At 31.2% G+C, this 26659-nt stretch overlaps 1 protein-coding gene across 2 annotated transcripts; it reads right to left on the reverse strand.

The window, feature by feature from the left end:
* Positions 1 to 64: 64 nt before the first annotated feature.
* On the reverse strand, positions 65 to 25099 carry LOC148619795 (F-box and WD repeat domain containing protein 10B-like). 2 transcript variants are annotated; one of them, XM_088580071.1, is made up of 11 exons: positions 24840 to 25099; positions 20738 to 21379; positions 12348 to 12793; positions 11516 to 11530; positions 10174 to 10412; positions 9664 to 9867; positions 9144 to 9265; positions 5428 to 5576; positions 4656 to 4798; positions 4043 to 4201; positions 65 to 3552 (listed from the first exon to the last, which is right to left on the reverse strand). In XM_088580071.1, exons 2-11 carry the CDS (start codon positions 21351 to 21353, stop codon positions 1923 to 1925), a joined length of 3723 nt encoding a protein of 1240 aa, XP_088436197.1. In that variant the 5' UTR covers positions 21354 to 21379; positions 24840 to 25099; the 3' UTR covers positions 65 to 1922. The 2 variants fall into 2 exon arrangements, with proteins under 2 accessions (XP_088436197.1, XP_088436198.1); XM_088580072.1 differs by lacking the exon at positions 11516 to 11530.
* Positions 25100 to 26659: the final 1560 nt, after the last annotated feature.

Consider the following 26659-nt stretch of genomic DNA (forward strand, 5'->3'; position numbering starts at 1 on the left):
TATATTTTTTGTGTTTCACCACATCCATTTTTTTTTCAATTGCATCATTATCAACAAGAAAATATGAATGTTTCAAGAGTATAATTATTTGAAAAAAATACTGCCATAGAACAAATTTGAAAATCATAAACAATTCTCTCAAAGCAGCAAAAACTTATAACAAGTCATGAAGGCACAATATCCATATATCACAGCTAGGCAAAATTTGTAAACAAAGCACTCTCCTGTATATCATACAACTTGAGATAAAAAGTTGTTAAAAACCAATTGTGCATTGTATGATTTGTATCACATATTCTGACCCTAAAATTGATGAGAAAAAAAACCTCAAATAATTAAAAACTACAATAAAACAAAATACCTTATCACACTATCTAGTACAATTGCACAACTACTGTAGAATACAAGGCCATGATAAAATAATTATTGGTTCTCATAAACTCGTGATAAATTTTGACCTATGGTATGACCTTGAATACTCCCTTATTCTATATTTTTTTTAAATAGAAACAAAAATCAAAAATTTATGGCAAAGGGAGATAACTCTATTGTAGTAATAGGAAAAAAATCCAGGAAATCAACTCATATTTTTTTACGTAGTCTAAGGCCATAGGTCCTATTTTCAACAGTATGGAATTAATTGTAGGAATGTGAAAAGTTTTTTCTAAGTAATTATTTGTATTGTTAAAATGAAAAAAATGCAAACTATGTAGGTCATACTTGAAACCCTAAAGTAACACCATATGACAGTTTCTTAAATATAATAAATCCATAAATATTTCTTAAAAGTTGATAACTCTAAAATGTTAAACTTTCAACAGAGTTTATAAGCTTACATTTCAAAGCAGGAAAAGGGATTTGATAAAACTTCCATTCATCAGAGGCTTTAAATGAGCAAGTACATTAACAGCAGTAGTTCGACCACTGAAAGAGGCACATAATGATTTGACACAAACATAATACTTTCAAGAGAACATTCTAGCACAACAGAATGTGATTGGATGTTGTAACTGGAAAAGAAAAAGAATGATTTACTTGAGTAAGCACTAAAGACTTGCAAATCTAATTGTACATTCTATATTAAACTACTATGTGCATTTTTGAAAACAAAAATTATTTCACAAATTTTGATTACTTTCTTTGTGTTCCTTTGTTAATATCACAACTGTAAGTATATTGCTTTTAAACTATTCTTTTTCTTAAAATTTAAAGCAATGCAAAAATTAAAAAAAAAAAAAAATCTTGGAGAGAAGAGAAACAATGCAAGCATCAAAACTATAGTCAGGCCAGAACTGATGAAGTTAGCTTGCATTTTGAGTAAAACCACAAAGAATTGAATTACCACCCCTTTGTGCATTTTTGTGGTAGGAGTATTTTGTGTAAATAGATAAGAGATGATTTTTCCACTTTTTAGGAAAATTCCGCTATTTCAAATCTGGATTTTCAGGTTACAATTTCCACTTCGTCTGTTGACCTTGTAAAATCATCCCTGATAGATTAAAATATCTTTATATAGAATTAATACAATTAAATTTAAAGTACAATTTTTCCTTCAGCATGATCAGCAAACTTTGTGCATTAAAAAAATCAAACATATACACTGTATACCACCTGAAAGCAATTTCACCCTGAACACAAACAATATAGATACTAATACTGTAAGAAATACATCAGATTTTCATTTTGATAGGATACACTACATTTTAAAGGAAAATAGAATCTATTAAATATGTTCAGCAGTAAAATAGCCATAAAAATGCTTCATAGAAATAAATTCATGAATTAGAATTGGTTAACCCCCCCCCCCCCAAAAAAAAACAAAAAAAAAACATGTCTTAATTAAGATACGAAAATATTTTTTATAACCTATGGCAAAAGTAATTAACACAGATGGTGAACTACATTAAAAATATCTTTAAAACCTAGGACACAGTTTTTGGCCTTTCTCTGGTACTTGATTTAGCCCTATTTAACCATGCTACTCTTCTTTTTCTTTCTTGTTCTTCCTCCTCTCGCTGACGCTTCTCAGAATTATTTTTTTCTATTGAATCTACAAATTCTTTCTCTTGTTCATAAGTCCTAAGTTCAAATTTTACATGGCTCCTTAAAGGATCACTAAACTGACCTACTTTCCCACCCAAACAAGACTCACTACGTGTTCTCTGTATGTCATGGCCTAAGGCCTCACGTTTCTCTTTCAACAAGCGAGCAAGTTTCTCCTTCATGTTAGGTGGGTACATACACATGGGAACAATGTTAGTTTCATGAGCTGTAGAAGATATTCCATCAGGTCTTTTAGGAGGGGCAACTCCAGGCATAGCAGGACTAATGGTTGAAGGGACAGAAAATACAGTGCCTGGGCGTCTGAGGGTAGGTGCTGTAATTGGTCTACAATTGTCCTCTTCGGGAGGAGGGTGTCTTCTAGAGGCAGATGCTGATACAGGCCTGATAACTCTCCCATTTGGTACAGTCTTTTTAGTACCTTTTGGATGAAGACTTGATCGCATCTTAACTTTAGTTGGAATAATATCACATTGTGTAGAATACACTTCTTTATCAGGTCCATGTAAAGTTACACCCTCTTTTGTACTCTTTTTAGATTTCAGTGACTTAGTTTCTGAAAATTCTGACACACTTCTAGTGTCTGTTTCCTCAGCTTTAGGCACCAACTTCTCAAGTCCTAATTCATCAAAGGGAACTTTAGTTCTAGGATCAATTTTTCCTGGAGATGAAGATGGCCTCTTCTGAATTTCTTTCAACCTCAAACTCATATCTCTGATATTTTTTGCAGTATTTGCTGATAAATCTGAAGGTTGCATTGAGTTCTGAATTGCATTAACAGTCAAGTAAATAAAGTCAGGAGGAACAACACTTTCAGCTTTCATCCTAATTTGTGACCTGAGAATTGCTTTAGTTTCTGACAATGAAATGTCTTTAGATTTTGGAATGAGTGGTTTATCAAAAGCCCAAGATACACGACGCTTAATCAAAGATGGATGTAATTCTATCTCATCTTCCTCCTCTTCATCATCATGTTTATCTGTTGCTATGACAACACTATATTCTGATTTAAGAGTCTGAGGTCTTTTAGGAAAAGGTGGGTGAATTGGCATGGAGACTGCTGATTTTTTAGATGAGATGACAGAACTAGCCATTCGAGATTCCATTCTAGTCTGGGTTCCACCACTTTCATATCCAGACTCCGCATAAGGATGAGCCTGAATCATTTTAGCACTTTGCATGCTACGCTTACTAAGACTCTTGGCACTGTGTGGCAGTTGAGCAGCTCGGAATCGGTTCTGAGGAAATCCTTCATACATACGATCAGCTGAAGCTACAGTATGGCTACGATTGAGAATTTTTGTATTAGATGCACCAGCCTTCTGCATCCTGCAGGCGCGAATGTATGAATATTCTCTCTGGCGTATTGGAGCATCAGAATATGAGCTATATGGTACTAAAGAAGGTACTTTGTCAGTCTCTAATGTATAATCCCAGTTTGGAGGGTCAAAACTGAGCACCAACAGATTCTTGTCTGTATTTAAAGTTATTCTGGAAAATAGAATGCATGAAGTCTTATTCTTTAGCTTGTTAATTGAAATCTTTGAACACCAAGTAATAGTAAAACTAAGGTACATAATAAAAACAGTTAAAAAAAATTGGAAGCTTTTTCTATATATTAAGTTTGTAAGTAAATCTTTCCAATTCAATATAAATTACATTTTTTCTGATGCAGTACATATATGTGCATGTATCTGTATTCATGAGTCTTTTAAGAAACTTTTTCATACTTTATTGCTTCTCATTAATACAATTTACAGCACAGGGTTCTAAAGAAATTGAGCTTGAATGTAATTTTTTTAAAAGCAATGCTTTCTCCATGCTAGTATGTTTAAAGGTCTCCTCATCCTTAAGCACACTGAATCATGCCAATTTAAACATAATTAGGGGGATAAAAATAAATAACCTACTGACTAAATTATGTATTAGATTAAAAATGTTCCTTGATATTTTAGATTTGCATAAAATAATACACATGTACCTGTCACCAATAGCAACAATACTCCTAATTGGGTCACTCTGGCTGTTTCCTCTCATGATACGACAACACTGTCCTGTGACCATGTTCCAGATTCTTAATCTCCCATCTTTACATCCTGTTATTACACGGAGGTACATAAATGCCAAACATAAAACTGCCCTGAAAAAATAAGGTAAAAAATGATGACTAAAAGAAAGCTGAATTAAAGATTGTTTTCAAAATGAATCAGTTGGTAAAGTGCACTTTTTACCCTTTGACCTCAAAAACGCTTTTCAATGGAAACATTAGTCACATAGGTGTAATTCTTTTTCTCGATTGGCTAAATGCTGATAACTAAGTAGCCAAAACTGAAATAGTGTATCGTGTGTTATTACATTGTATTTTTAATGAAATGTAGAAAATTTGAAGTGAAAAAAAAAAAACAAAATTTTACTATCGGCTATCTTTTTTTAAAGATAGCACTTGTTTGTATTACTATGGCTGATTTTTTTTCTCCTGAAAACATTATGCTTATGCAGCAAACACTCCCTGTGGATGTTTTAAAGCATAAAGAATAAGATCTTGGTATCCCAGAGTACTGTATACATTGGAATAGAATACAGTTAACACTTACTGTGGGTGTTTCAAAGCATTAAGAATACGATCATGGTATCCCTGAGCACTGTATACATTGGAATAGCTGTCCTTGCTGCCTGTTATTATGTGCCATTTGTCAAACTGTATAGCTGTAATCTGGTCATCATGACCTTTCAATGTCTGGAAATAAAAGTTTAAAAAATGAAAGAGCAACTGTTATAATATGTCATATTAAAAAAAATTAAAATTTTGTTACCATTTAAATCTGAATACTGTGAATAATTTTAACATTTCATGAAACTGGTGCACTCAAATAACAGACCAGTAGTGCTTTTTTTCTATAATGTTGTCCAAGTTAAAGTTCAAATAATAGTAACTCATGAAGTTCCAATTGGAAATTCCACAGTGACTGAAAACCTGATGATACAACCTACTGACTTATTCTCAGTTTAATATTACAGTGAAAGTACTTTAATTCGTGAGTACCAATTTTCATGGATCGGGAAAGAAACACAAGTTTGTGGATTATTGAATTTATGGTTTTGAAGTTTTCAGTATACACATCAATGGGAATCTACTATTCGTTGGGAACCCAAATTTTGTGGTTTGGCCTACCTACAAAAACCGTGAAAATTGGTACTCCCTGAACAATAGTACTTTCACATTATTGAAATATAACTCTAGTTTTTACCATTGCAATTTTTATCATTTCTATATATTATGTCCTGTTTGCCATTTCTATACTCCAGTTACCCTTAACAAAAAGGTTTATGCTTAAGATCTGAGACTACAAAGATGTTCTTATTAACCTTTACAAGTTCAGCAGACTTGAGATCCCAGACTTTAACTGTACCATCTTCACATCCTGTAATGACCATTTCTGTAGACATGGCACAAGCTGACACAGGACTTCTGTGACGCAGGTTGGAGATACATTTACCAGTCTGCATACTCCATACTGTAAAACAAAAAATCAATTTGTTATTCTAAAATATTTGCCGAATTAAATAGGATATCATACCCCTGATAATTACCCTACCATCCATAGTTCTTTGCTGGAGGTTAATAATACCTAGGTCAATAGATTTGCTAATTTTCTCACAGGTGTTTGAAGAAAATAGTTTTGAATTAGTACTTTAAAAACAATGGTCACCAAATCTGATGTTGAGATAATCAAGTCTTAATGTGAAACGTTTATCTAACAAAATTTTATACATTTCATATGGGGGGTTATTCCCCTTTTTCATGACAAATGAAAAGAACACAACTTGATAGAATTTCTTGAAACCTTAAAAGAATACTTACCAGGTACTCTTTCATATTTAAATAAAAAATATTAGGGGTTATTCAACTTTTTTCTTTTCATTTAAAAGAAAACTAAAATTTCCAATTGTGGTAAATTTTTATGCCAATTATCTCCCCCATATTAGTGGCTTTTAAGAATATATACCATATATATTTCTATGTAAAATAAAAAGTAAACAAATTATAAGATGATTTTTTCAAAGCATATTAATAGCTTCTCATTAAAAATACATATTACTGTATGAATTTGCAAGATGAACGAAAAAAAAAACTCTGTGAAATAAACATAGGTATTGTGGACTTTATTGAATAAAGGTAACTGTGGGGAAAACTTTGAGCTATTAGAACTGAGTCAAAACCACTGAGACTAATTGAAAAAGGGTCCATAAGTACCAACAACCACAGCAGGAAACAGGACCATGTAAGACCAAAGAGGATAGTCCAACAAACAGAACAACCCATCATACATGTACAATTACACTGAAGCTGCATAATATATCAATTCCATAATAGAACAGACATAAGAAAGTGTGTAAATATTTATCAACAATCACTGAATGTTAAACTTGCTTATAGATATCATGCCTAAAGAAAAAATACATTAAGAAATGTTTAAAGAAAACAAATGCAAAGTTAAATTTAAGCTAAACAATTTAGTCTGACCAATTTCATTGAGGTCATTGGTCATCTTTCGGCATACTAATAACATTCATTCCTCTCATAATGTTTGTTTTGCTTTTAAAAAAGAACTTGAATAAAACTATAACAAACATTTACACCAGGAAAAATTTGTCTTAAGACCAATGCTTAGACTATAATAGCAGACTTAAACATTAATGTTTGTGTCAAGAAAATGATATATATAAGTTGGTAACCTTCAAGTACGAGTTGAACAGTTAAATAACATAGTAAAACAATTCTAAGTTTGAGTCAACATTAAAGTGATCAGTCATCCCCCGTATATTATATATTATGTCCACACTAAATGGTACCTTTTCTAAAGTAAACACAATTTGAATGAAATCAATCTAACTCAGCATTGACAGTTTCAAAAACTTCTCAAATACAAAGCATACTTTGTAGAATTATTCTTTTACAACAAATGCTATACTTTATAGCCTTTTAATTGCATCGCTACTATATATGACAATAGTTTAAATGTATCTTAGAAACTCTTCTTGAGTTGTTAAGTGTCAGTCTCTGTAAGAATCAGGCAGTGGGTGAAACATGGTATGAATAAACACACCATTTTGATAGTGTAATTTGACTCTTTGCACCATCCAAATTAAGGAAAAAAGACAATATGTTCCATATCATGTTGGTGCATTGAGTTACAATTTCATTGAAATGTACTGAAAATGAACATTTCAAGGGCAGGTAACTCTGCCAAAACCCTCATTTTTCTAACATTCAATTGTAAAATTTCTGAGCAAAGCTAGTGATGCAGAGATCAAATTACTGCCTTTTGAAATAGACAAAGCATCCTTGAGTGATATCAAATTGTCAGATTCTCTTTTTAAATAGAAAAAGCAACATTAAGTGAAATTATATTGTTACATCGGTGGGATTTTGACATGCATGTTTCTGATTTTTCCCATTTTTCCTGATTCTTAACAAACACTTACACTTAATTCAGATAATGTAATACAGTGAAACCACTCAGCTTTTGGACTTTGGTTTGGTTTAGATAAGTGTTTAGTTTACCAAGGTTCAGAATACATTCAAATTGATTTAAGGGTCGGGTCTTTAAACTGAATCTGGTTTAAATAGGTTTTCAGATTATTCAGGGTTTGCTTCAGACAGGTTTCTCTATTTTGATAGAAAATGGCTAAGATAGTTATAGATGCCTCAGGTGGAAACCCACGGACAGTCAATTTTGTTACCAATTATCAAGTAAGTGGTAGAGAGAGTGAGATTGTATGGGTTTCAGATAGTTACTAGCTTTCAATTAAATTTCCTATGTCATTTCTTTCAAACACTACTTCAGAGGAAACGAAAATTCCTACTGACCATGGTTACTATGGTAAATCGATGTACAAAATGTACACATGTAAATGTAATATTTTTTCTTGGTGCTAAAATTTCTATTTCCACAGTAGACAAAAAGGAAAGGTAGTATTCAGAAAATAATTTCTATAAAAATATACATATCATTACTGATTAGGCATGAAAAAAAATTCATTCAAAAGAATTAGTGACTATGATTTTCAAGTAAAATATTGTTCATAATGATTTTTAACTCATTTTCCTTAGAAGGTTTTCTTTATATCTGAATATGAGATATGATAGATGTAAAAAAAGGCTGAAAATCTACATTTCTCAACATTGTTGGTGTAGATTATAAAGATTTTCTTCATGTGAAATACCATTTCATATCTAAATTGCCACTGAACCAACCACTTATTACAAAAGACCACAAATCAATACATATCTATGCAATGACAGCTTTTCTCAATTCTCTCTAAACCCTCCAAATCCATAAACAATGAAAACTGCACTTAAGAAATGTCCTTGTTGAAGGTGTTAGAACCCTCTAAGACATGAACACAATGTCTACATTATATGTAAGTTAGTCTAGTCCTCTAGGCTGATTTCTAATTAGATTTAAACCATATTTATTGCATGATTAACTTAATAACACTTCATAATCCACTGCATTGATTAGTTTTGATTGAATGGGAATTGTTCCTTAATCAACATGTCAAACTTTGATGCAAGTTAAAAGAACACAATAAAGAAATACAATAAGGCAAAAGAGAAAATTACTGGTCCACAGTATTTGCAAAGAAACCATAAGCCTTAAAATTGTAGAAAGTTTTTAACTGTTCCAGTATGTTTTGTTAAAATTTAGCTAAATAGTCTGATCCTGTTTTACTTGGTATTTTTTTGCATAATGCACTAAATAAATTCTGGACTTTATTTAGCATTTTGTGAATTTCCACCTCACTTTTCGACAGGTTTGTATTTTATTGATGAAATTACTTGTATTCATAATAACAAACCAACCCCATTTTCTAAGTAACATCGCCTGTCTGTCTAACTGTCTGTCAGAATAGAAAGTCATAACCTTATGATATACATGACACCAGTCCGCACTTTATTTTTTTACTTTAAAAAAGTTATTCTTATTTATTTCTTCACTTCTTATAACATACCTGAATGGCTCTGTAACATTAGTTTGAAAGCTATCTGTCAGCCTGTTTCTAATGTTTATACTTACTTTTACAAGCACCATCTTTAGAGCCTGAACACAGCAGGTTTTCTACAACTTCTATACACAACACTGTATCTCTGTGACCTCTGAATATCTTCTGGCATTTCCCATCCTTAGTACTCCATTTTCTTTAAAAATTATTAATGTACAAGAATGATACTTAAATATTAACATTTAATAGACAACAAGATGTTCATTTGTTGATACTCATAATTCATGAAAAAACTTACCAACATCTATTTTTCTGTTGTTTGTCATTGAAGTGAGGTATAACTATTAGTGTTTCCTTTATCGAAGAAATATTCTTTAAAACCAACATCAACAATCCTGATTGACATTAACTTGACATTGAAAATGAGAACAGCAAAAAAGTTGATGAAATACTTTTTAATTTTACATCTGTCAACAAACCAGCCAAAATATTTGTTTGGAAAAAACTTCATAGGACATAGAATAAAAGAAACAGATAGAAATACTTAAGTTATTTTCTGAAATGCTACTCCAAGTTTAGAGCTTAAAAATATACCTAATACTGGTGTCATAGCTGCCACTGAGAACATAATTCTCCTCTGTATTGAGATGTAGACATTTTATACTTCCTGCATGTCCTGATATCTTCAGATCTAATTCTTGTCTGTTCTCCATTTCTATAAACCTGATTTTCCTGTCTTTAGAACCTATTACTATTACTTCACCTCCATCTGTATGGAACACTCGGTGAGGATCATCTCTGAAAAATAGAGGGGTTTAAATATGTTTTAAGATAAAAATTTGAATACCTTTTTTTGGTAATGATCATCAATATAGATGGCAATATTAAAATTTTGTTGCTTGTTCTGATTTCAGGTGGGAAAACAGTGGTCTCGATTGAGTACAGTCTAAAATACCATTGCTGTGCTGATATGTGACAGAATTTAATAATCATCTAGAATGGTCTGATATATTCTAGCCAGACTAGGAAATTATACTAAATGACAACTGACGTAACAAATTGGTATCAAGGATTTATATTGCCAGGTTTCCATGAGCTACTTACAGCTTCAACATAATTTGTACATAGTAAGACCCACAAAAGACGTTCCTCTCTTCAATGATAGCGTGCCTGGTGGATATACCACTGTAACCAGTCTCAAAGTTCATCATTGTCTTGTAGTCAGGATTGTAAGTCACTTCTTGGTTGTTAGTAATCACGTCTCGCGTGCCTGGGATTAGGTTCGGGACTGGAACATCTATATCCTTGGCATACTCGTGGTTTACACCCTGAGCTGAGGCTCCCTAACAAAAAAATAATGACTGAATGATAAAAGCAGTCAACCTTATAAAAGCTACATGAAATATCATGAGTGATGATTTGGTAGCCTTATACATTACTGAAAGATGTAAGTAATCATGTATTAAGTATTGGCAAAAGTATCAAGTGAAATCAAATAGTGCTTTAAAAGAACAGGAAGCTGGGATTCTTTGTAACCATTTTTGTTTATCATTCAATTAAAGAAGTGAATTAAAATTCAAATGAACATGTACAATAAAGGAAGTAGCTAGTTATGTGGTAAATTTCAACTCAATGAAAAGACTCATCCCTCCATATTTTGCTACATCAAAGACCCATCCCTCCATATCTTGCTACATCAAAGACCCATCCCTCCATTTCTTGCTACATCAAAGACCCATCCCTCCATATCTTGCTACATAAGTAATCCTGAATTGCAAGCTCTGATAGCAGAATCATATACAATGTAGTTAAAATAGTTCTGATCAAGGTCAGTCTTTTAAGCTATTTTTGCTGCAAGCTGCACTCACATTATTCAGTCCTCATTGAATTAAAATTTATCAAAGTTTTTCAAAGAGTCATCCATTTGTAAAGGCAATTTTATCTTCAAAAGTATCATTAATCACCAACTAATATGAACTACAAAAGACCATTTTAAATCTAAAGTCTCTGAGAAGCTAGGAGAAGTGGGTACCATGCAAAAAATACTTTTTTTAACTGTCTCTTCAATGTATTTTGTTTTACAACTTATACTTCATATAATCTCAATTTAAAAGTTGCAATGTAAGCTTATTAAGTTTTACGAGATCCTCAATGCTGGTCCATCCCCACAAAAATAAAACCTTCATTACATGTAATTGGACAACTAAGCCAGTGGCACAGTTTTAAAAACAAAATTGTGGATAATCTTAACTGTTAAATGGAAAAAATGACATATAATGCATTGGTACCAAGCCCCTGAACAAGCATAAACAAATTCTTTTCTAAAAACCAATTTTAAAGAAGGAGAAATTTCAAATGCCTGATTCCAAAGCTTGCATCATTGACCATTGATCTATATCTAACACAAGTTGAAAGAAGCTAATAATAATTCTAAGTATCCCTTTACCACTGACTCTACTGCCTGAAATAAATACCAAACTAACTGGAAATAAAATATATTAATGCTCAATTGAATGTATGACCAATAATTTATTATATAGATAGCAGTGATTTACCGAATGTTCCCCGTGTAAAAATTTTCGATAACTCACACTGAAATAAAATCAGTAATTTCACTGTCGCACTTTCTCCCGCCAAAATGTCACAACACGAATATCAATCCACCGTTCACAAAATTTAAAATTTATGTTGAAAATAGCAATAAATAATGGAAGTAATCTACATAATAAATAGGATAATCAATTGGTTATCGTGAATAACCAAAATATGATCACTCATACCAAGAACGCATTCAGATTTAACTTGTGCACAGAACAAGTTCCACAAACTCATTAAATCATTGGTGTTCTTCACCACTATTGATCGAATTTATTCACTCTTCCCAATTAATTATCCTTTTAATAGTTAACCCCTAAACCAAATCTCTGCTGAGGCCAACTACATACAAACAGAAATAATGTTAAAAACTAAAAAATTATCTATATGCTATAAATTCCATAAAAATTCATTTAACATTTTTTCCCACCTCTATCCCATTTCCTTATAATCAAATGATTTAATACTGATACCTTCCATGATTCACTATCAACAATGGCTCCCACAGCAATACTGCCCTAAAATTCCATTAGAAATATTGTGAACAGACTCACAAAATGGGTACTACCTCAATTATGACTTTGAAAAAGAAAATTTTGTTAATTTTTTTTACACAAAAGCTTACTTATACTTTATAGTCAAAGACAATAACAACAACCAACATATGGTACCGATGAACTTACCTGCATCAACATGACCTCTTCCATTAGTTTCTTATTCAGCTCCAATTCCACTTTGACCTCTGAGACCAAAACCTGCCACTTAGGGGATACATCCTTAGCTGCATGTAGTGATGCCTCATCAAGCAATCGCAAAATGTACTTAGCCAGGTGAACAGGGAGGTATCTAATAAAGTCTTTGAACTGAGCAACACCTGAGTGGGCCTTGGCTGAGGAGGGTATAACCATGAGAGCAGGATCGAGGGAGTACAGGCTTGATTCATCAGGAAAGTCATACTGTTCAGCAATTTGGGTTCTTGGTTGTCGTATTCGCTTGCCTGTGATTGGGTGTCGCTTAGGTGCACCATAATCTGGAGAAAGACTTATGAGTAGATCCAGTTCTGGGTGATCATCTGTTCTGTAGGAATATTCTGTTTCACAGATTGAAGAAGACTCTAGGTGGTCATCATCTGTCATAGAAAAACGGGTAAGAATACATAATATTGAATTGTAAACTTACATGTTATACATTAACATTGCATATGCTAATCAAGATTAATGAAAACATACATCAAACAAGATTTTACAAAGCCTCCAAAAAAAGGGGAAATTGGCAAAATCAGTGCTAAAACATACAATAAAAAAAATTTGGAGCTACAAAGTCAAGCTTTTAAAAAGTTGAATTCCATTTTAAAGTGGAAGAAAATCATATCTGAATCATACCCAGTCAGTGCCTTTAGCTACTTAATTACCTCATGTCCAAGTTAAATTTAATCAAGTCATTCCTGTAAATTCATTCATTCATTCATTAAATTCATTTGCACAAGCTGCTAATGAATTTGCTGAAGACTGTATGCATGTGATATCAGAATCATTTATCACAGTCTTTCTTCTATTACATGACACATGTACTTCCAAAATATGGAGACAATTACAAATATGCTTTCTACTTTGTTTTGCTAAATCTACAGTGTTGAAATAATGGACAAAACCTCAGAACAAACAAGCAAAATTTATCAAAACAATGAAATAAAAAAATGAATACTGATTCACAAAAATAACAAAATTTAAAATACAGAAAATAAACTTGATTGAAAAAATTTATGTGAGAGTGCAATTTTTTTACAAGCACCATCTTTACGTTTTTTACAAGCTTGCCACTTGACTCAATTCATTTGAAGAATTTTCAATAAGTTCTTGGCACAGATTTTATTAGTTTTAGTTGGCTTATCAATTAAATTCAGAACTAGGGATTAAGATTTCGAGATTATGAGTATAATATGACCTGCTGGAGAAAATTTAAGAAAAACATGATCACCTGCACAAAAGAAATATTTTTGATGACTTTTTAAAATACTCATTAAATTTTCAATATCAATTTAAGCTCATACTTTGATGCATTTAAAGCCGCCAATCACCAAAACAAATACTTATTTCCAATATTTAATACCAAGCATTATGTGTCAAACTAAATTGACATCCAATCGCCTCTATCTCACCTCAAAATTAATGCATTCTAATTAAATATGGTTAAACTGAGTACAATGTAGATAAACATACAGAGTATAACACATAATTGGTGAAAATTTAAGTATTTAAGTAGCACTCCAGCTAAGTATCATGCAAAATGTGATTCATGGGTAAAAAGCCTACATATTTTTTTTTGGATATTTTGTTTGAATTGCCATAGTAAACAGAAACTAACATTCAGTTTTTCATACAACCCGTGTTCTTAGGAGATAAAAATTGTATAGAATGCACTGTAGATTTAAAAATTAAGGGATATAACTCTGTAAATGACACTCAAATACAATAGAATCTGTTGGACTTTCAATGTTGATTATCTCCTAAGAGCAGGCAGATTTGAATGAATAATTACACATTTCATAGTACAGACCCATAAAACAACTTAATTACAAAAATAAAAATATGTAGCCTTTTTTGGGGTGTATCACATTTTTCAGATTCTGCATGATCCTTACAAAGACAGTTACTTAAAATGAAATATAAGGACCTGCTTATTTTGATCAAAATGTAATGTAAATTTTTGCAATTACTTTTTTTTATTTTAAATCTACCACACGCTACATGTTCATGTAGTTTATTTAATTGTGTTTTCCTCCAGGGAGACCATTATTTAACTGCAAATTGATATCAAGAACAAATTCAAGATTTAAGAGGTGACATAATCTTAAAGAGAGGTTGCATGCAATGTCGTGCGGAGATTATACCCCATACTAAGAGTTCAAGTCTCAATAAATCAACATTCCATCAAACAGAAGAAAAATGAGTCTATCAAAAGTCGCATCTGAAATTATGAAACACAATGCAACTGGTCATGACAAAGCTTCCTTACAAGTCTTCAGAATATCATGGTACAAATTGAGTCCAATTTTATATCATTAAATGCTTGCATTCATCTACAAAAACTGCTTATTTTCTGTTCTTTAAAGTTCGAATGCACATGTATGTGTTAAGAAAAAGTCATTTCATGAAACGTTTTCTACCTTTTTTTTCATTAGATTTCTTAAGTAAAATAGCACATTGCCTAAACTGTGAAGAGGGTAATTTTTGTACCATACTTAAATCGTTAGAAAGATATATGTACAGAATAAAATTTCTGTACATTTCATGGTACTAAGCATGGCATACTGCAAGAGGATATTTTATATCATTGCAAATTAAATGTAAATGCTTTTGGGTATAACACAATTAACTACATAGATCCTAGGGACCTGCATGGGGGAGTGGGGAGAGGGGGTAAGGGCAGGACCCCTGCTTTATGATTGAAAAGGTTGGTTGACTGAAAATCAAAGAAGTGGGTCCCCTCTTTGGAATTTCTGGATTTGCCACTTTAACTACTTACTTAACTAGTTACATGTGCAATTATCCCTTTCTTTCTGTTCAAGGCAAAGGATGCACTGTTACACACTCAAACCTGATGACCAGATAATACTTACATTAGTCAAACTTGTATTACAAACAAATATAATAATACAAAATGGCCTTCTTAATACTCAATGAAAAAATATCATGTTGGTGCTCAGTGTTAATATAAATATCACAGACCAGGCAGTAGACTGATGACCTAGATTGATTTAAGTTTTGTCATACTATACAAAAGTCTTATAATTTGCTTTTTTTTATGAGTCAATGAAAATTTTTTTTGTTGCAGATTGTTGATTATGCAATGAATTTCAAAATATCAGCAAAAAATGACAAGAAGATGACCAGATCTTCTTATTTTGAATTATGTAACTAAAGTACAATCAATGTTCATTGTGATTTTATTCTATATCTTTTCTTTACCAGTCTTGTATCAAACCAGACAGAGTGACGAAGCAATTGGACACAGAGCAACAATGGAATTGTTTTTTAACAATATGGTTGCGAGGTTGATTCGTGTGCCTTTAACAATCTTAAACAAAACTGTGCTGATGCGTTGATAAAGAGCAATATTATCAGGACAAAGGTTTCCGATAACTTTGACCGCCCGCCATATTTAAAAGAAGAAATCTTTTTAATCTTGGCTTATATATAAGGAAGATAGGAATCTTATTGGATTATGTTGAGTCTATATTTTTATACAATGAACGTCAGGATTACACCTGCTTTATTAAACCATTGTGTTAATATTAAAAAAATCATAATTAATATTTGAATGAGAGAAAACTTCAATAAAGGGGTAGACATGTAACAATGAATAACCTGAAGGACCTTAAATCACCAGAACAGAAATATTTATTAGCTTTCAAACATGGTATGTAAATGTTTCAATGGGGTAATCATCAAAGAATGTATTAATTAAATTTGATATCATCAAAAATAATTTATTGTGAATTACTTAATTAAACTGTTATGTATGGAAAAGGGTTATCTTAAATTTTTTTCTCACAGAAGTTATTAATAGGTCAAATTCTTAAAGGTTTCTGTTACACAAAACTTCACAAACTGTAGATGTTTCAGGATAATAATTCAATTCAGCTGCTTTTTTTTTTACATATATATACATGTATATATACATTTATATAACAAGTTTCATCACAGTCAAAAGTAAATTTATATTAACCTGAGACGTGTGAAGATTGATGGTTTTAGTGACCTAGTATTTAAGAAGCTAGTGAAAATAAACAACCAATTTTTCAGCTATCAAACTTGTGCTTTTTGAATTTGAAAACAGTTTAACTGAAATATGAAAGGCAAAGTGACCTTAAAAGTAAGGGTAAAATATAAATGGAAAACCAAATCATCTGACAATCTACAAGGTATTTTCTTAAAGGAGTATGGTAATTTTAGGGATGACATTGCATTTACACTATAAAGGGAATGAGTATATATAAATCAGTCTGAATTCAAACACCTTTTCACATTCACCTACAATACAATCATTTACAAATCAAATACTAAAGCTATAAAATTACAATGGGTTGAATCAAGTCGAAAGATTGAAAGTTCAATTTTGAACAATTGAAATTTCCAGTCTGAATTTGACATGGTACCAAATTACTATTCTTAAGCTAGATTTATAAGCATGAGAACTGTGTCAATTCCTACTACTCAAAGGATTAATTCAAGATTATTGCAACATGATTTTATCAGACATTGGTCCTACTATAAGATAATTTAATTTCAGTAATGTAAAATTCACATCTTATTCTAGGTTCAATATGTTGTTGACAGTATGAGCTATCTCTATCATATAAAAATTTCTGATTGATAGAAAGTTTAATTGAAATCAATGAAGTATAGAGATTCTATCAAAATTAGAAAATGACCATAAATAATTACAATGTACATTTATCATTAATGAATAATGAATATATACATGTACAGACATTACCATGCTGATTTTACAATTTCATGAAGAACAAATGTTCTAAGATTTTTTTTTAAACCATAGGTATCCAAAGTTTAACTCCATATAAGAAATAACTTTCCCACCATCAAAGTCTGCTTTCTAAATTCAATGAATCGACACTAACAGTAGTCTGGTAGTCCTGTGTCACTCTAATTTTGGAGAGGACTACTTAAAAAAATTTTCATAGTAGTCCTATGAGCTACCTAAATTTTGCCTTATTTTTCATAAGATCTAAGAACATAACTGTTATTATAGTCTGTGGACTACCTGTTTTATCTCTGAAGTAGTCCTGTTGACCACCAAACAAATGAAATGGCTTTCAAAAAGGGCTGCATATTACCAGCAAATTTATTACTGTAAGCAAAGTATTTATAGTGGTGTACAATTTTTTTTTCTTATTTTCAGACTGGACAAAAAATATATACCGTAATGAAAATAATTTCTCACATTTTTCCTTGAACATGAAAGTAAAAACAGGATACCCATTAACATATTCATTTGACAGAAAATGTGAAAAATTAGGAATTTCTATATTTTGGAGTTAACCAACATTATATATATTGTTCTGCAGTTACATACATGACATATGCTACCATTTTTTACAGCTCTAAAAAACAAATATTGATTTAAAAGTGAAAAGAGAAAATCTTCTGGCAATTGATTTACAATTAATTTATTTTAAAGCTGACTAGCTAACCAAGCTCAAAACTGAACTACATGTACGCAAATGATAAAACTGTTCAATACAAATTAGAACTTTTTAACTGCATTCAATTAAAGTGACAGATCAATATTACTCATATAAACTATCCCATCAAAATAACACCAAATTATCTCAAATAAGTCTGTTTTGTTTTTTTTATTTGATAAAAGCTATGACAACACTGATACAAACTTTCAACATGAAATGATTCAATGATATCAACTGTAAAGTCATAAATCTAAAGCATAAAACTTTTGAAGAGGTTTGTGTTATAGACTTAACATGGTTTAAAAACTTACTTTAATAATATATAAGAAGAATCTGCAATCACTTGCTGATCAAAAGTTTTAAGAAAAAAAATTTAAAACTGAATAGTACCTACATGTACATCTTCAAACTGAGAGCCAAGAAAAGAGTAATGGAGATGTGAAAGATGTACATGTATAATTCAGTAAATATTGTGGTTATTGTAAAAAAAAATTACAATTTTAAAATTGGAAAAGAAAAAAACCAAAAAAAACTTTCAACATTACTGATGAGATACTTCTCAAAATTGCATGTTGAAACTTTCAAATAAATGGACAAAATCATAATAATAAATGCACACAATAATTCCTGAATTCCAGTTTTTATTTTTATTGCGTATGTCAAAAGTTACTATGGCCAAAACAATTCATTTTTTTTGCTTAAGAAAGAAAAAGAATCCTACATTTAATACTAGTGCTAGCATGAAATCATTGAGTCCAGTACAATACATGACTGTACATGTACATTTGTTGTTTTTTTTTCAAGCATGGATTCACTTGATGAAAACTGTTGGCCAAAATGATAAAAATTGCAGTTAGTTTCGCATTTATATGAAATAAGCTCGTACTGAAATGAAGAGATCATGAAACATTGGACAAAGGATATTCAACAATCTGACTAACCACAGATACAATCTATACCTAGTATTAGTAAAATATTTCCCACTTATGGTAAAACTTCAAACATTCGCCTGCATTTGTCAATAAATTCCAAAAAATATTGTGCGGTAGAAATAATTCACAGCAGTAGTATATGACTAACATGAACCCACTATTAAACTGAAATGTTTCCGCTGAGTGGTAAGGCTGTCACTAAAAATATGAGTGATTTTTTTTTTTATTTTGTCGTTATGAAGTTACTAGAAAAGATATTAACAATGTCACCTAGAAATGATATATGTACCTTAACTGACAGAAAAGTCAAAACAAATACGTACACATACCATGCATGCACACAATTATTTTCAATCATATTAAAGAAAGATTCATCATTACTTAAATGTCGAATAGCCAAGACTGACTTCCTGTAGCATACATGTATGAACTGAAAAACTTCAGGGACTTTTTGTTCTGTTTTCGGTGAACCTATACATCAATCCCTATGTCAATTTTCTACTAAAAACATTGAAATCTGATTTTTATTGACCAAGAAGAATATTGATGTGATTGTGTCTAAATTCTACTTGAAAACTTTTAGTTTTACGTCTTCATCATTTTTAATATTTTAAATCCACAAGTACATGTATTTATTATATTCAAAATTTTGAAATTCTTTGTTTATTTTATCGGTAACATAACCAACTCATCTAGAAGTATAATAGTATAATAAATTTTACAAACACAAAATTTAATATCGTTTTAAGTGCAATTATGAGTGGGATTTTTCAAAGTACTACTAAAGCGATTTAAAGCTTTGAAATTCATACATGTATGTTCAGCTAATGTGAAGAAATATTAAAATAACCTCTTTATCATCGGATAACCCCTTCGTTATCTTTACATTTTAACAACCAAACAAATGTAAACACGTTGGAGACCTTAATAATGTCATCGGCAGTTTTTAAAAGGCTGGATTAATATCTCTATACCTTAGTGTCGTGTTTTAAAGTACATACATGCACGGTTATACTGGAAGCAGTTTTATTTTACATGAAGAACCATATATACAACTTACTATTTTGGTGATTAAAACCTGTTCAAATACTTAATTTTCTTCATTTTCATCTCAGTTTTCATTCTCTCAGAGTTTTGATTTCAATGTGATTAAACATGTTACAAATAATTTTTGTTTTGTTTCTACCATACAATGGGTACATATTTCATAAAAGAGACTTCTTCATACATTTACACTACAGTTACACTCAAATTATTCTTATTTCATCTATAAGCCTCTAAACCAGCTTTTAATTATAATGTTGTTTTTTTCACCTGAAAAAAATGCACATGGCAGTGTTTCAGCTAGTTGCTAACAGTAACAGTGAAGCATACATGTACATGTAGCTCCTAACCCTAATTTTTGGTGTGCATTGCAGAAGAAACTGGGAAAATTCAAGTCATTTTGCCTGAATCAAAATGTGCTAAAATACATCCTTTTCATTGATTGTGTCCCTATCCCCACATTTGTTCTAGCTTGATCAGTACATTTTCATTGCATCATCAAAGAAACATCTCTTCTTTTCAAATTCCAAAAGTTACAGATTACAAATACTTCTCAACAAGTCTTGTTATTTAGCACAATGGTTATGTGTAGTGTACCAGTACAAAGAATATCACTCAGTACTTCTAATCTACCAAGCTTTATTCTCATAAAATTATGTAACAGGTACTACACTCTAAATCACAAGTAATAAAGTACTCAATGACTACTGAAAATTACACTAAACAGATCCAAGAAATAATGAATTGTGTACCAGTATACAGCATGGTAGACAATGTCAGGGTAAAGAAAGGAGCTTCAAATTGTGAGAATTCAAAATTTTGAAATTTAAATATCCAACAGGTATTAAAAAAATTTTGGATGGACCTCATTCTTATGATCATTGCTTACCTTCTGCACCAGAAGCTGCCTTTTCTTCTGTGATAAGTAAAGTTCTGGCTTGAGCGGCTAGAGTATGTAACAAGTGACTATCACACATCTGAAGAACTGCAAAAGCAAAGTTCGACTTTGTCCAGTAATTTCCCCCTTCAAACCAGTTCCAATAGTGAGCAATGTTTTCTTCAACTGTGCTGGTTGGAAGTGCACGATCAGAACTCAATGTTGAAGAATCTGCATGAAGACTTGGACATGTTCTACTTCTAGCATATGTATAATCTTTACACATCATTGGATGCAGTAATGTTACCATCTGATGAAGCAGGTCCGTACTATGAAATCGTCTCAGAAGTCCAAGCATGAGACGTTTCTTTGAATGATCACCAAGTTTAGGGAACCATTCTCTAATATCTATTAACTTCCCATTTAGAACACAGGCCTCACATTCCCCACAGACTGTAGCCTTGGTGCTGTTGACACAGCGAAGCTGTTGGGCCTGTCCCAAGTTATACTCATACACTTCAACATTTGCACGAGAGTGCTTCATGTCATCGTTTAATATAACCATATCCTCATTGCCAGGTTCTGGAAGTACTGAAACACTACCAGGATACTGACAAACCTCCAACATACTGGCTTATTGATTACCCATTGTTTCTAAAAGTAGACATTTTAAAAGACAATTATACAAATGGTCTCATTTCCTTTCACTCACTTCTATTGTTCAAATGGTTGCCATTAAAATCAATGGTAACTTCACATGTAAACAATGCATTATTTCACTATTAACCAGCAGAGTGAATTAAACTATTCATTATAAAACATTGTATTTATGAATAAATCAATGTAAAATTCCATGTCATTTGTAACATTGCAGTACTGCCTACAGAAAATTTAAAATGAATGCATACATTTGCACCAGTTTTAAATAATTCAAATTCAATGTTACATCTACATTACATAACACTTTTCAGTTTGGACAATTTATGATGGTGATGGGAAAATTTTTATCATTCTTGCCAAACTTAATTGAGGAAAATTAATTTTTACAAAAAAATAAGGCTTACATGTAAATATGAACAATTAATATATGATGCATTGTATTTGTTAAAACTTGCTTCACAGGAAAATACTTAAGTGTGATATTTGTGTTGCACCAATGTTTTTGGGGGTGTTCTAAAATTAAATTTCCATTAATTTTTCATTATTACATGTACTTCAATAAAATCCCTACTAAAGTATTTGTTCAAAGACATTACAAAAATTATAATGTTGCTCCTAAGCCCATGACATGGCACATGTACATGTATGTTTCAAACATTGTGGTCTTGGTGGTTAGGCCAAAAAAATAAGTCCTGTTTCCTGCTACTACATGTAGCAAAAAAAAATATGGCAAGTCCAGCATAAGAAGGGAATTCATTTTATTTTTCAAAAGCATTTTATATTAAGTTAATGGGGAAACAGTCTAGACTTTAACATTGCTTAAGTCAAAATGGCCATAAAATGTAGGGTAGGCACAAAAAAAAAAAAAAGAGTAGGTAAGGTACATGTAGCAGGAAACAGACATATCATTTTTTGGGGGGCTTAACATGTATATTTAGTCATAACCAGATGTAATTTCTCTCAATTTTACATATTGAATCAAAGCTCCATAAATTAATGGACCACAATTAAAACCTACAAATGTATCATGGGAATGGAACATCTGTCAGCTTTGATAGGGCAGGGGTTTTACAAATACAAAAACAAACACATTATATCTGTACTGAAAAAGGACTTGAATTAAGAGGAACTGAAAATACATGTACATGTAATACATTTTGTATCAACATAAAGGAAGTCTAAAGCTTGCATTTGCAGGCATTATTAAGCCCTGCATTGGAACATGCAAGATAAAAAAAACCTGAAACACCCTGATTCTATAATAAAAATGTTCCAAGAGGCACAATCTAGAAAAAATGATTGAGCTATTGATGTCAGCTCAAAATGGTCATTTTGGCAAATGTAACAACCTGGGGCAACAAGTCTTAAGTAATCAAGTTGACGTTCAAAATGTATAAAGCAAATTATATATATATATACATAGAAAAATCAATTTTAAATGTATATGTATCTTGAATGAAAGCGCAAATTTTAATTTCATACTTTGTAATAAATTTTTTTTAGCATACTTCCTGGGATGGTAAACATTCCAATTGCAATTTATATGAATTGTTGGATCCCTTCAACAAAAGCAACTGAAAATTGTACATGTACATATAAATGTACATGATAAATAGGTTATAATTGTCCCATCAAACTGAAATTTGAGCTTGATTTATACAAAGTTTGAAAAAAATATTCTTTAATATCTTCTAAAGTTATCATCTGGAATTTGACTAGAAACCATTACAGGATGGACAGATGGACATGCACTTTTCAACTTTTCAAAGGGTATTACATAATACCAAGCACTTTGTGAGGCAGGGTATGCACATATATGTACATGTATGAAAACCCTTATAAATGGCAAGATAGAAGAGTTTATGTAATGTATTACTGTACCAGTCCAACCTATGTTGTATTACAGAAATAGAGATTTTTGGAACTGTTCAAATAGTTCCAAATATTTTATTATTACTTAATATTGATATTAACTAGATTAAAATAAACATAAAGTTCATGTACATGTATACAAATGTAGATAATGTTTTTTTGCATTTTATTTACCCAACATTCTTAGTAATTTTGTTACACTGCAAAAAAGAACAACACAGTGTGGGAAACCACCGCTCGCCAGCTCGCCAAATATGAGTAGATGTGTCATTTGGCGAGTTCTCATGAGCTTACATGTGTCAATCTGGCGACCGTCATTTGATTGGCAAGTTCCAAGGCCAACAACTTATTTAGTTAAATATCCCATAACATCATATATTAAAAATATGTTCCCTACATATTAAGAAGTTTAGCTTGAATATGTCAAGTGAATTTTGCACAATTTTCTTGACTTGTCAAGCATTGTTTACGATCTGCCATTTTAATCTCCAGTAAACGGGATGTGCCAAACCTATGCAACAGTCCCGATCTCGTATTAGTGGTCAAACGAAAATATCTGGGTAATTTATGAAATGTTACCTTGCAAATTAGTTGTTTATTGTCAAAATAAAAATGAACAAGAAGCAAATGATAAACACTTTCTTGTTTCATAATGATGAATCTGTTGAAATATAGTTTTATTTTTAAAATATGAGTTCAGAAATGGAGTACTTTAAGTACTTGAAAAACTTCAACAGGAGGGAATATTCGAAAATAGAAAAGTTTTTGATAAATTTAGAAACAAATGAAAAGATAGTTGAAGAAAGAAAAAGAAAGGTAGAAGACAGACAAATCAAAGAGAAAACAGATGATAGTACATGTACAGACAAAAAAAGCCAAAAAAAAATGGGCTAGTTGAATTTCTATTTGGCTAGCAAGATCAATATTCCACTAGCCAGTATGGCAAGTTGGGGGGAAAATGGTTTCCCACACTGCAACACCAACAAAAAAAAACAGATTACATTTTTGTTATTACTTTAAGCTTTGCATGAAAAGGCTAATGTAGAAATTACAATGTATATAAACATCCCACAAGTTATTTGTCTACAAAAAGTAAAGACCATATACAAATTAGAATATGGTAGAATTTTTTTCCCAATAAAGCAATTTAATTACATATAAAACTTAAAATAATTAGACAAAACTTTGTATCAAATTAAGGGTAGTAATCCCAGTCTGTTCTAGATATGTGCAATATACATGTACAATATATATGTAGCTAGATATTTTGCACAAAATCATGATTAACATTTTGATTTTTTTTTCAGAAAAAAATGCATGTACATGTAACAATCATAAAAAAAATCAATGTGAAACAAAAACTTAACTATTTTCCATACATAGTTTGATAAACTTTTAGAGTTTACATTCACAAAGCCTAAGCTTTTCAATTGCCATGTATATAGGCTTACTGTCCATTTTGAAAGGCCAAGTTGTTATTGTTAAAAATATCTTTATTTCGAGAGCCTAAGCTAAGTTTACCTATACTGTACTTAACATCAATGCAAATATGGTCAGAATACTAATGATAAACGATCCACACCTTTAAAGTCCCAAACTACTCCAAACTGTGAAAAATAATCCTTGCACATGTAAAGTGAAACACAACTTCGCTATGGACATTCAGAACAAATATGCATTTGCCGTTTGTTCGATCAGAAAATAAATAAGGCTATTTTAACAGAAATATCAAGTAGTCATTGGATATTGATGGACTATGAATAGCGTAATCATGATCTATAATAGAACGTTAACACCTCTTCCATTTATAATAGTAAACGTCCCCAAGGAGACGTCCGCATGTTTACCTTCGGAGCAAAGACAGGTGCGTTGAGTTTCGAACTTCAAATATTTCGCAAAAAAGTTTTGAAAATTGTATTTAAATGCTGATAAAATATAAACATGTGATTTTATTTAATTTTATGATTAAAGTTGAATATGATGTAAAAACAAACCGAAAAATAACAGAAATTTAACTAAGGGGAGGTAAGTCTATTTCGCGCAATTTTTTTCTTATCAACTAATGACTGCAAACCAATTACTTAAAAGTAAGAAACGAAAGGGCTCAATAAAACACACTCAAATAGAAGGATATATTCTTTGGGTTTTGTTCTATGTTGTTTCACGATTTTGATAGAAATTAACCATCAAATTGCCCCCCAGTATATCATCAGATGATTGAAAGTCAATACAAACATGGCAGGGACTATATAATACAAGTACTATAAAGTCTCTGAAATAAAGTTAACAATAAGAAATAACATAAAAATACATAAATGAGAAGTCTAAGTTAGTGGCAGATCCAGAAATTTGGAAATAGGGGTGGGGACCACAGTGATTTCCATTTTTTCCCCTATATAACTAATCAAATACTGCAAACATATATCTTAATCGCAAAGCTGGTAACAGCAACATTATTATGAAGTACTGCACCTCATTATTGAACAATTAATCAGACAGGTTGTAATACTACAATTGATCTTTGATGTTTTCAGTACAATTCTGAAGGTGTTACTTAGGCACCAACCATTTTTGTACTGTGTTGAGGAGGGGGGGGAGGGGGCTAACATTATTTTGAAACAAAAAAAAATTATTCTAAATTTGAGGAAAAAGATTCATTTAATTCAGGCATGGACAGAAAATAATATAATGATTCAATATTTCCTCCATTACTTAGTAATGTACATTTTCAAATCAAATTTTTTTAAAATCAGGCTGCCACTGAAAAAAAATTTGTGTTTGGGCGAAAAAAAAATTCTAAACTCAATCTAAAATCCCAGCCCCTCAAGAAGAAAATGGTCTGTGCATTAAAAGCAAGAATTTTCTGGAATCTGTAGAATAACTGTTATTGTTACAAGAAATGTTTATTTGTAGATAATTAGATAGGGCAATTTTTACAAGTGGGGTTCATTCATATACCAGTAGCAATGTGGAACGATATGGACCATATTTGGTCCCATGTTTTATGAAAAAATAAGTTTGAAGTAAATGACAAAAATGTGGAATGCATTGTTAAATGGATGATTGATTTTTTTAATGTGGTTTTATTAAATTTTCACCATTTCATCAATTTTCAATTTTATGGAAGCAAAAAAATTACATGACCAAGGAATTTCATAACTGAATTGGACTCCGAACAAAGTTGCATTTAGAAATCATTCCCATTGTCAAAAATTTGGGGACACTGAAAAATTGAAAAAAATATTCAAAAATGTGTGAAATTTTAGCAATTGGAAATCTGCTTATTAAGGACACCATTTTTTCAATCATTGAAAGAAAATATGCTTATGAAAAAGGTAGAACATGCTCCTTATCATTCCAAGTCCTTTATTTTACTATACTTAGAATAATAATGTAGTAATG

The sequence above is a fragment of the Perna viridis genome, chromosome 4 (genome assembly GCF_037379345.1).
Source record: "Perna viridis isolate PV_CMFRI_1.1 ecotype Kerala chromosome 4, ASM3737934v1, whole genome shotgun sequence".
Taxonomy (NCBI): Eukaryota; Metazoa; Mollusca; class Bivalvia; order Mytilida; family Mytilidae; genus Perna; species Perna viridis.

Excerpts from the sequence above, each read along its gene's own strand:
- LOC148619795 (XM_088580071.1), bottom strand. The coding sequence starts at position 21,353 with ATGTTGGAGGTTTGTCAGTATCCTGGTAGTGTTTCAGTACTTCCAGAA. Across the intron at positions 9,868-10,173 it reads GTACAAATTATGTTGAAGCT|AGATGATCCTCACCGAGTGT; the intron begins GTAAGTAGCTCA and ends TCTATTTTTCAG. Across the intron at positions 4,799-5,427 it reads AGTCTGCTGAACTTGTAAAG|ACATTGAAAGGTCATGATGA; the intron begins GTTAATAAGAAC and ends TTTTATTTCCAG.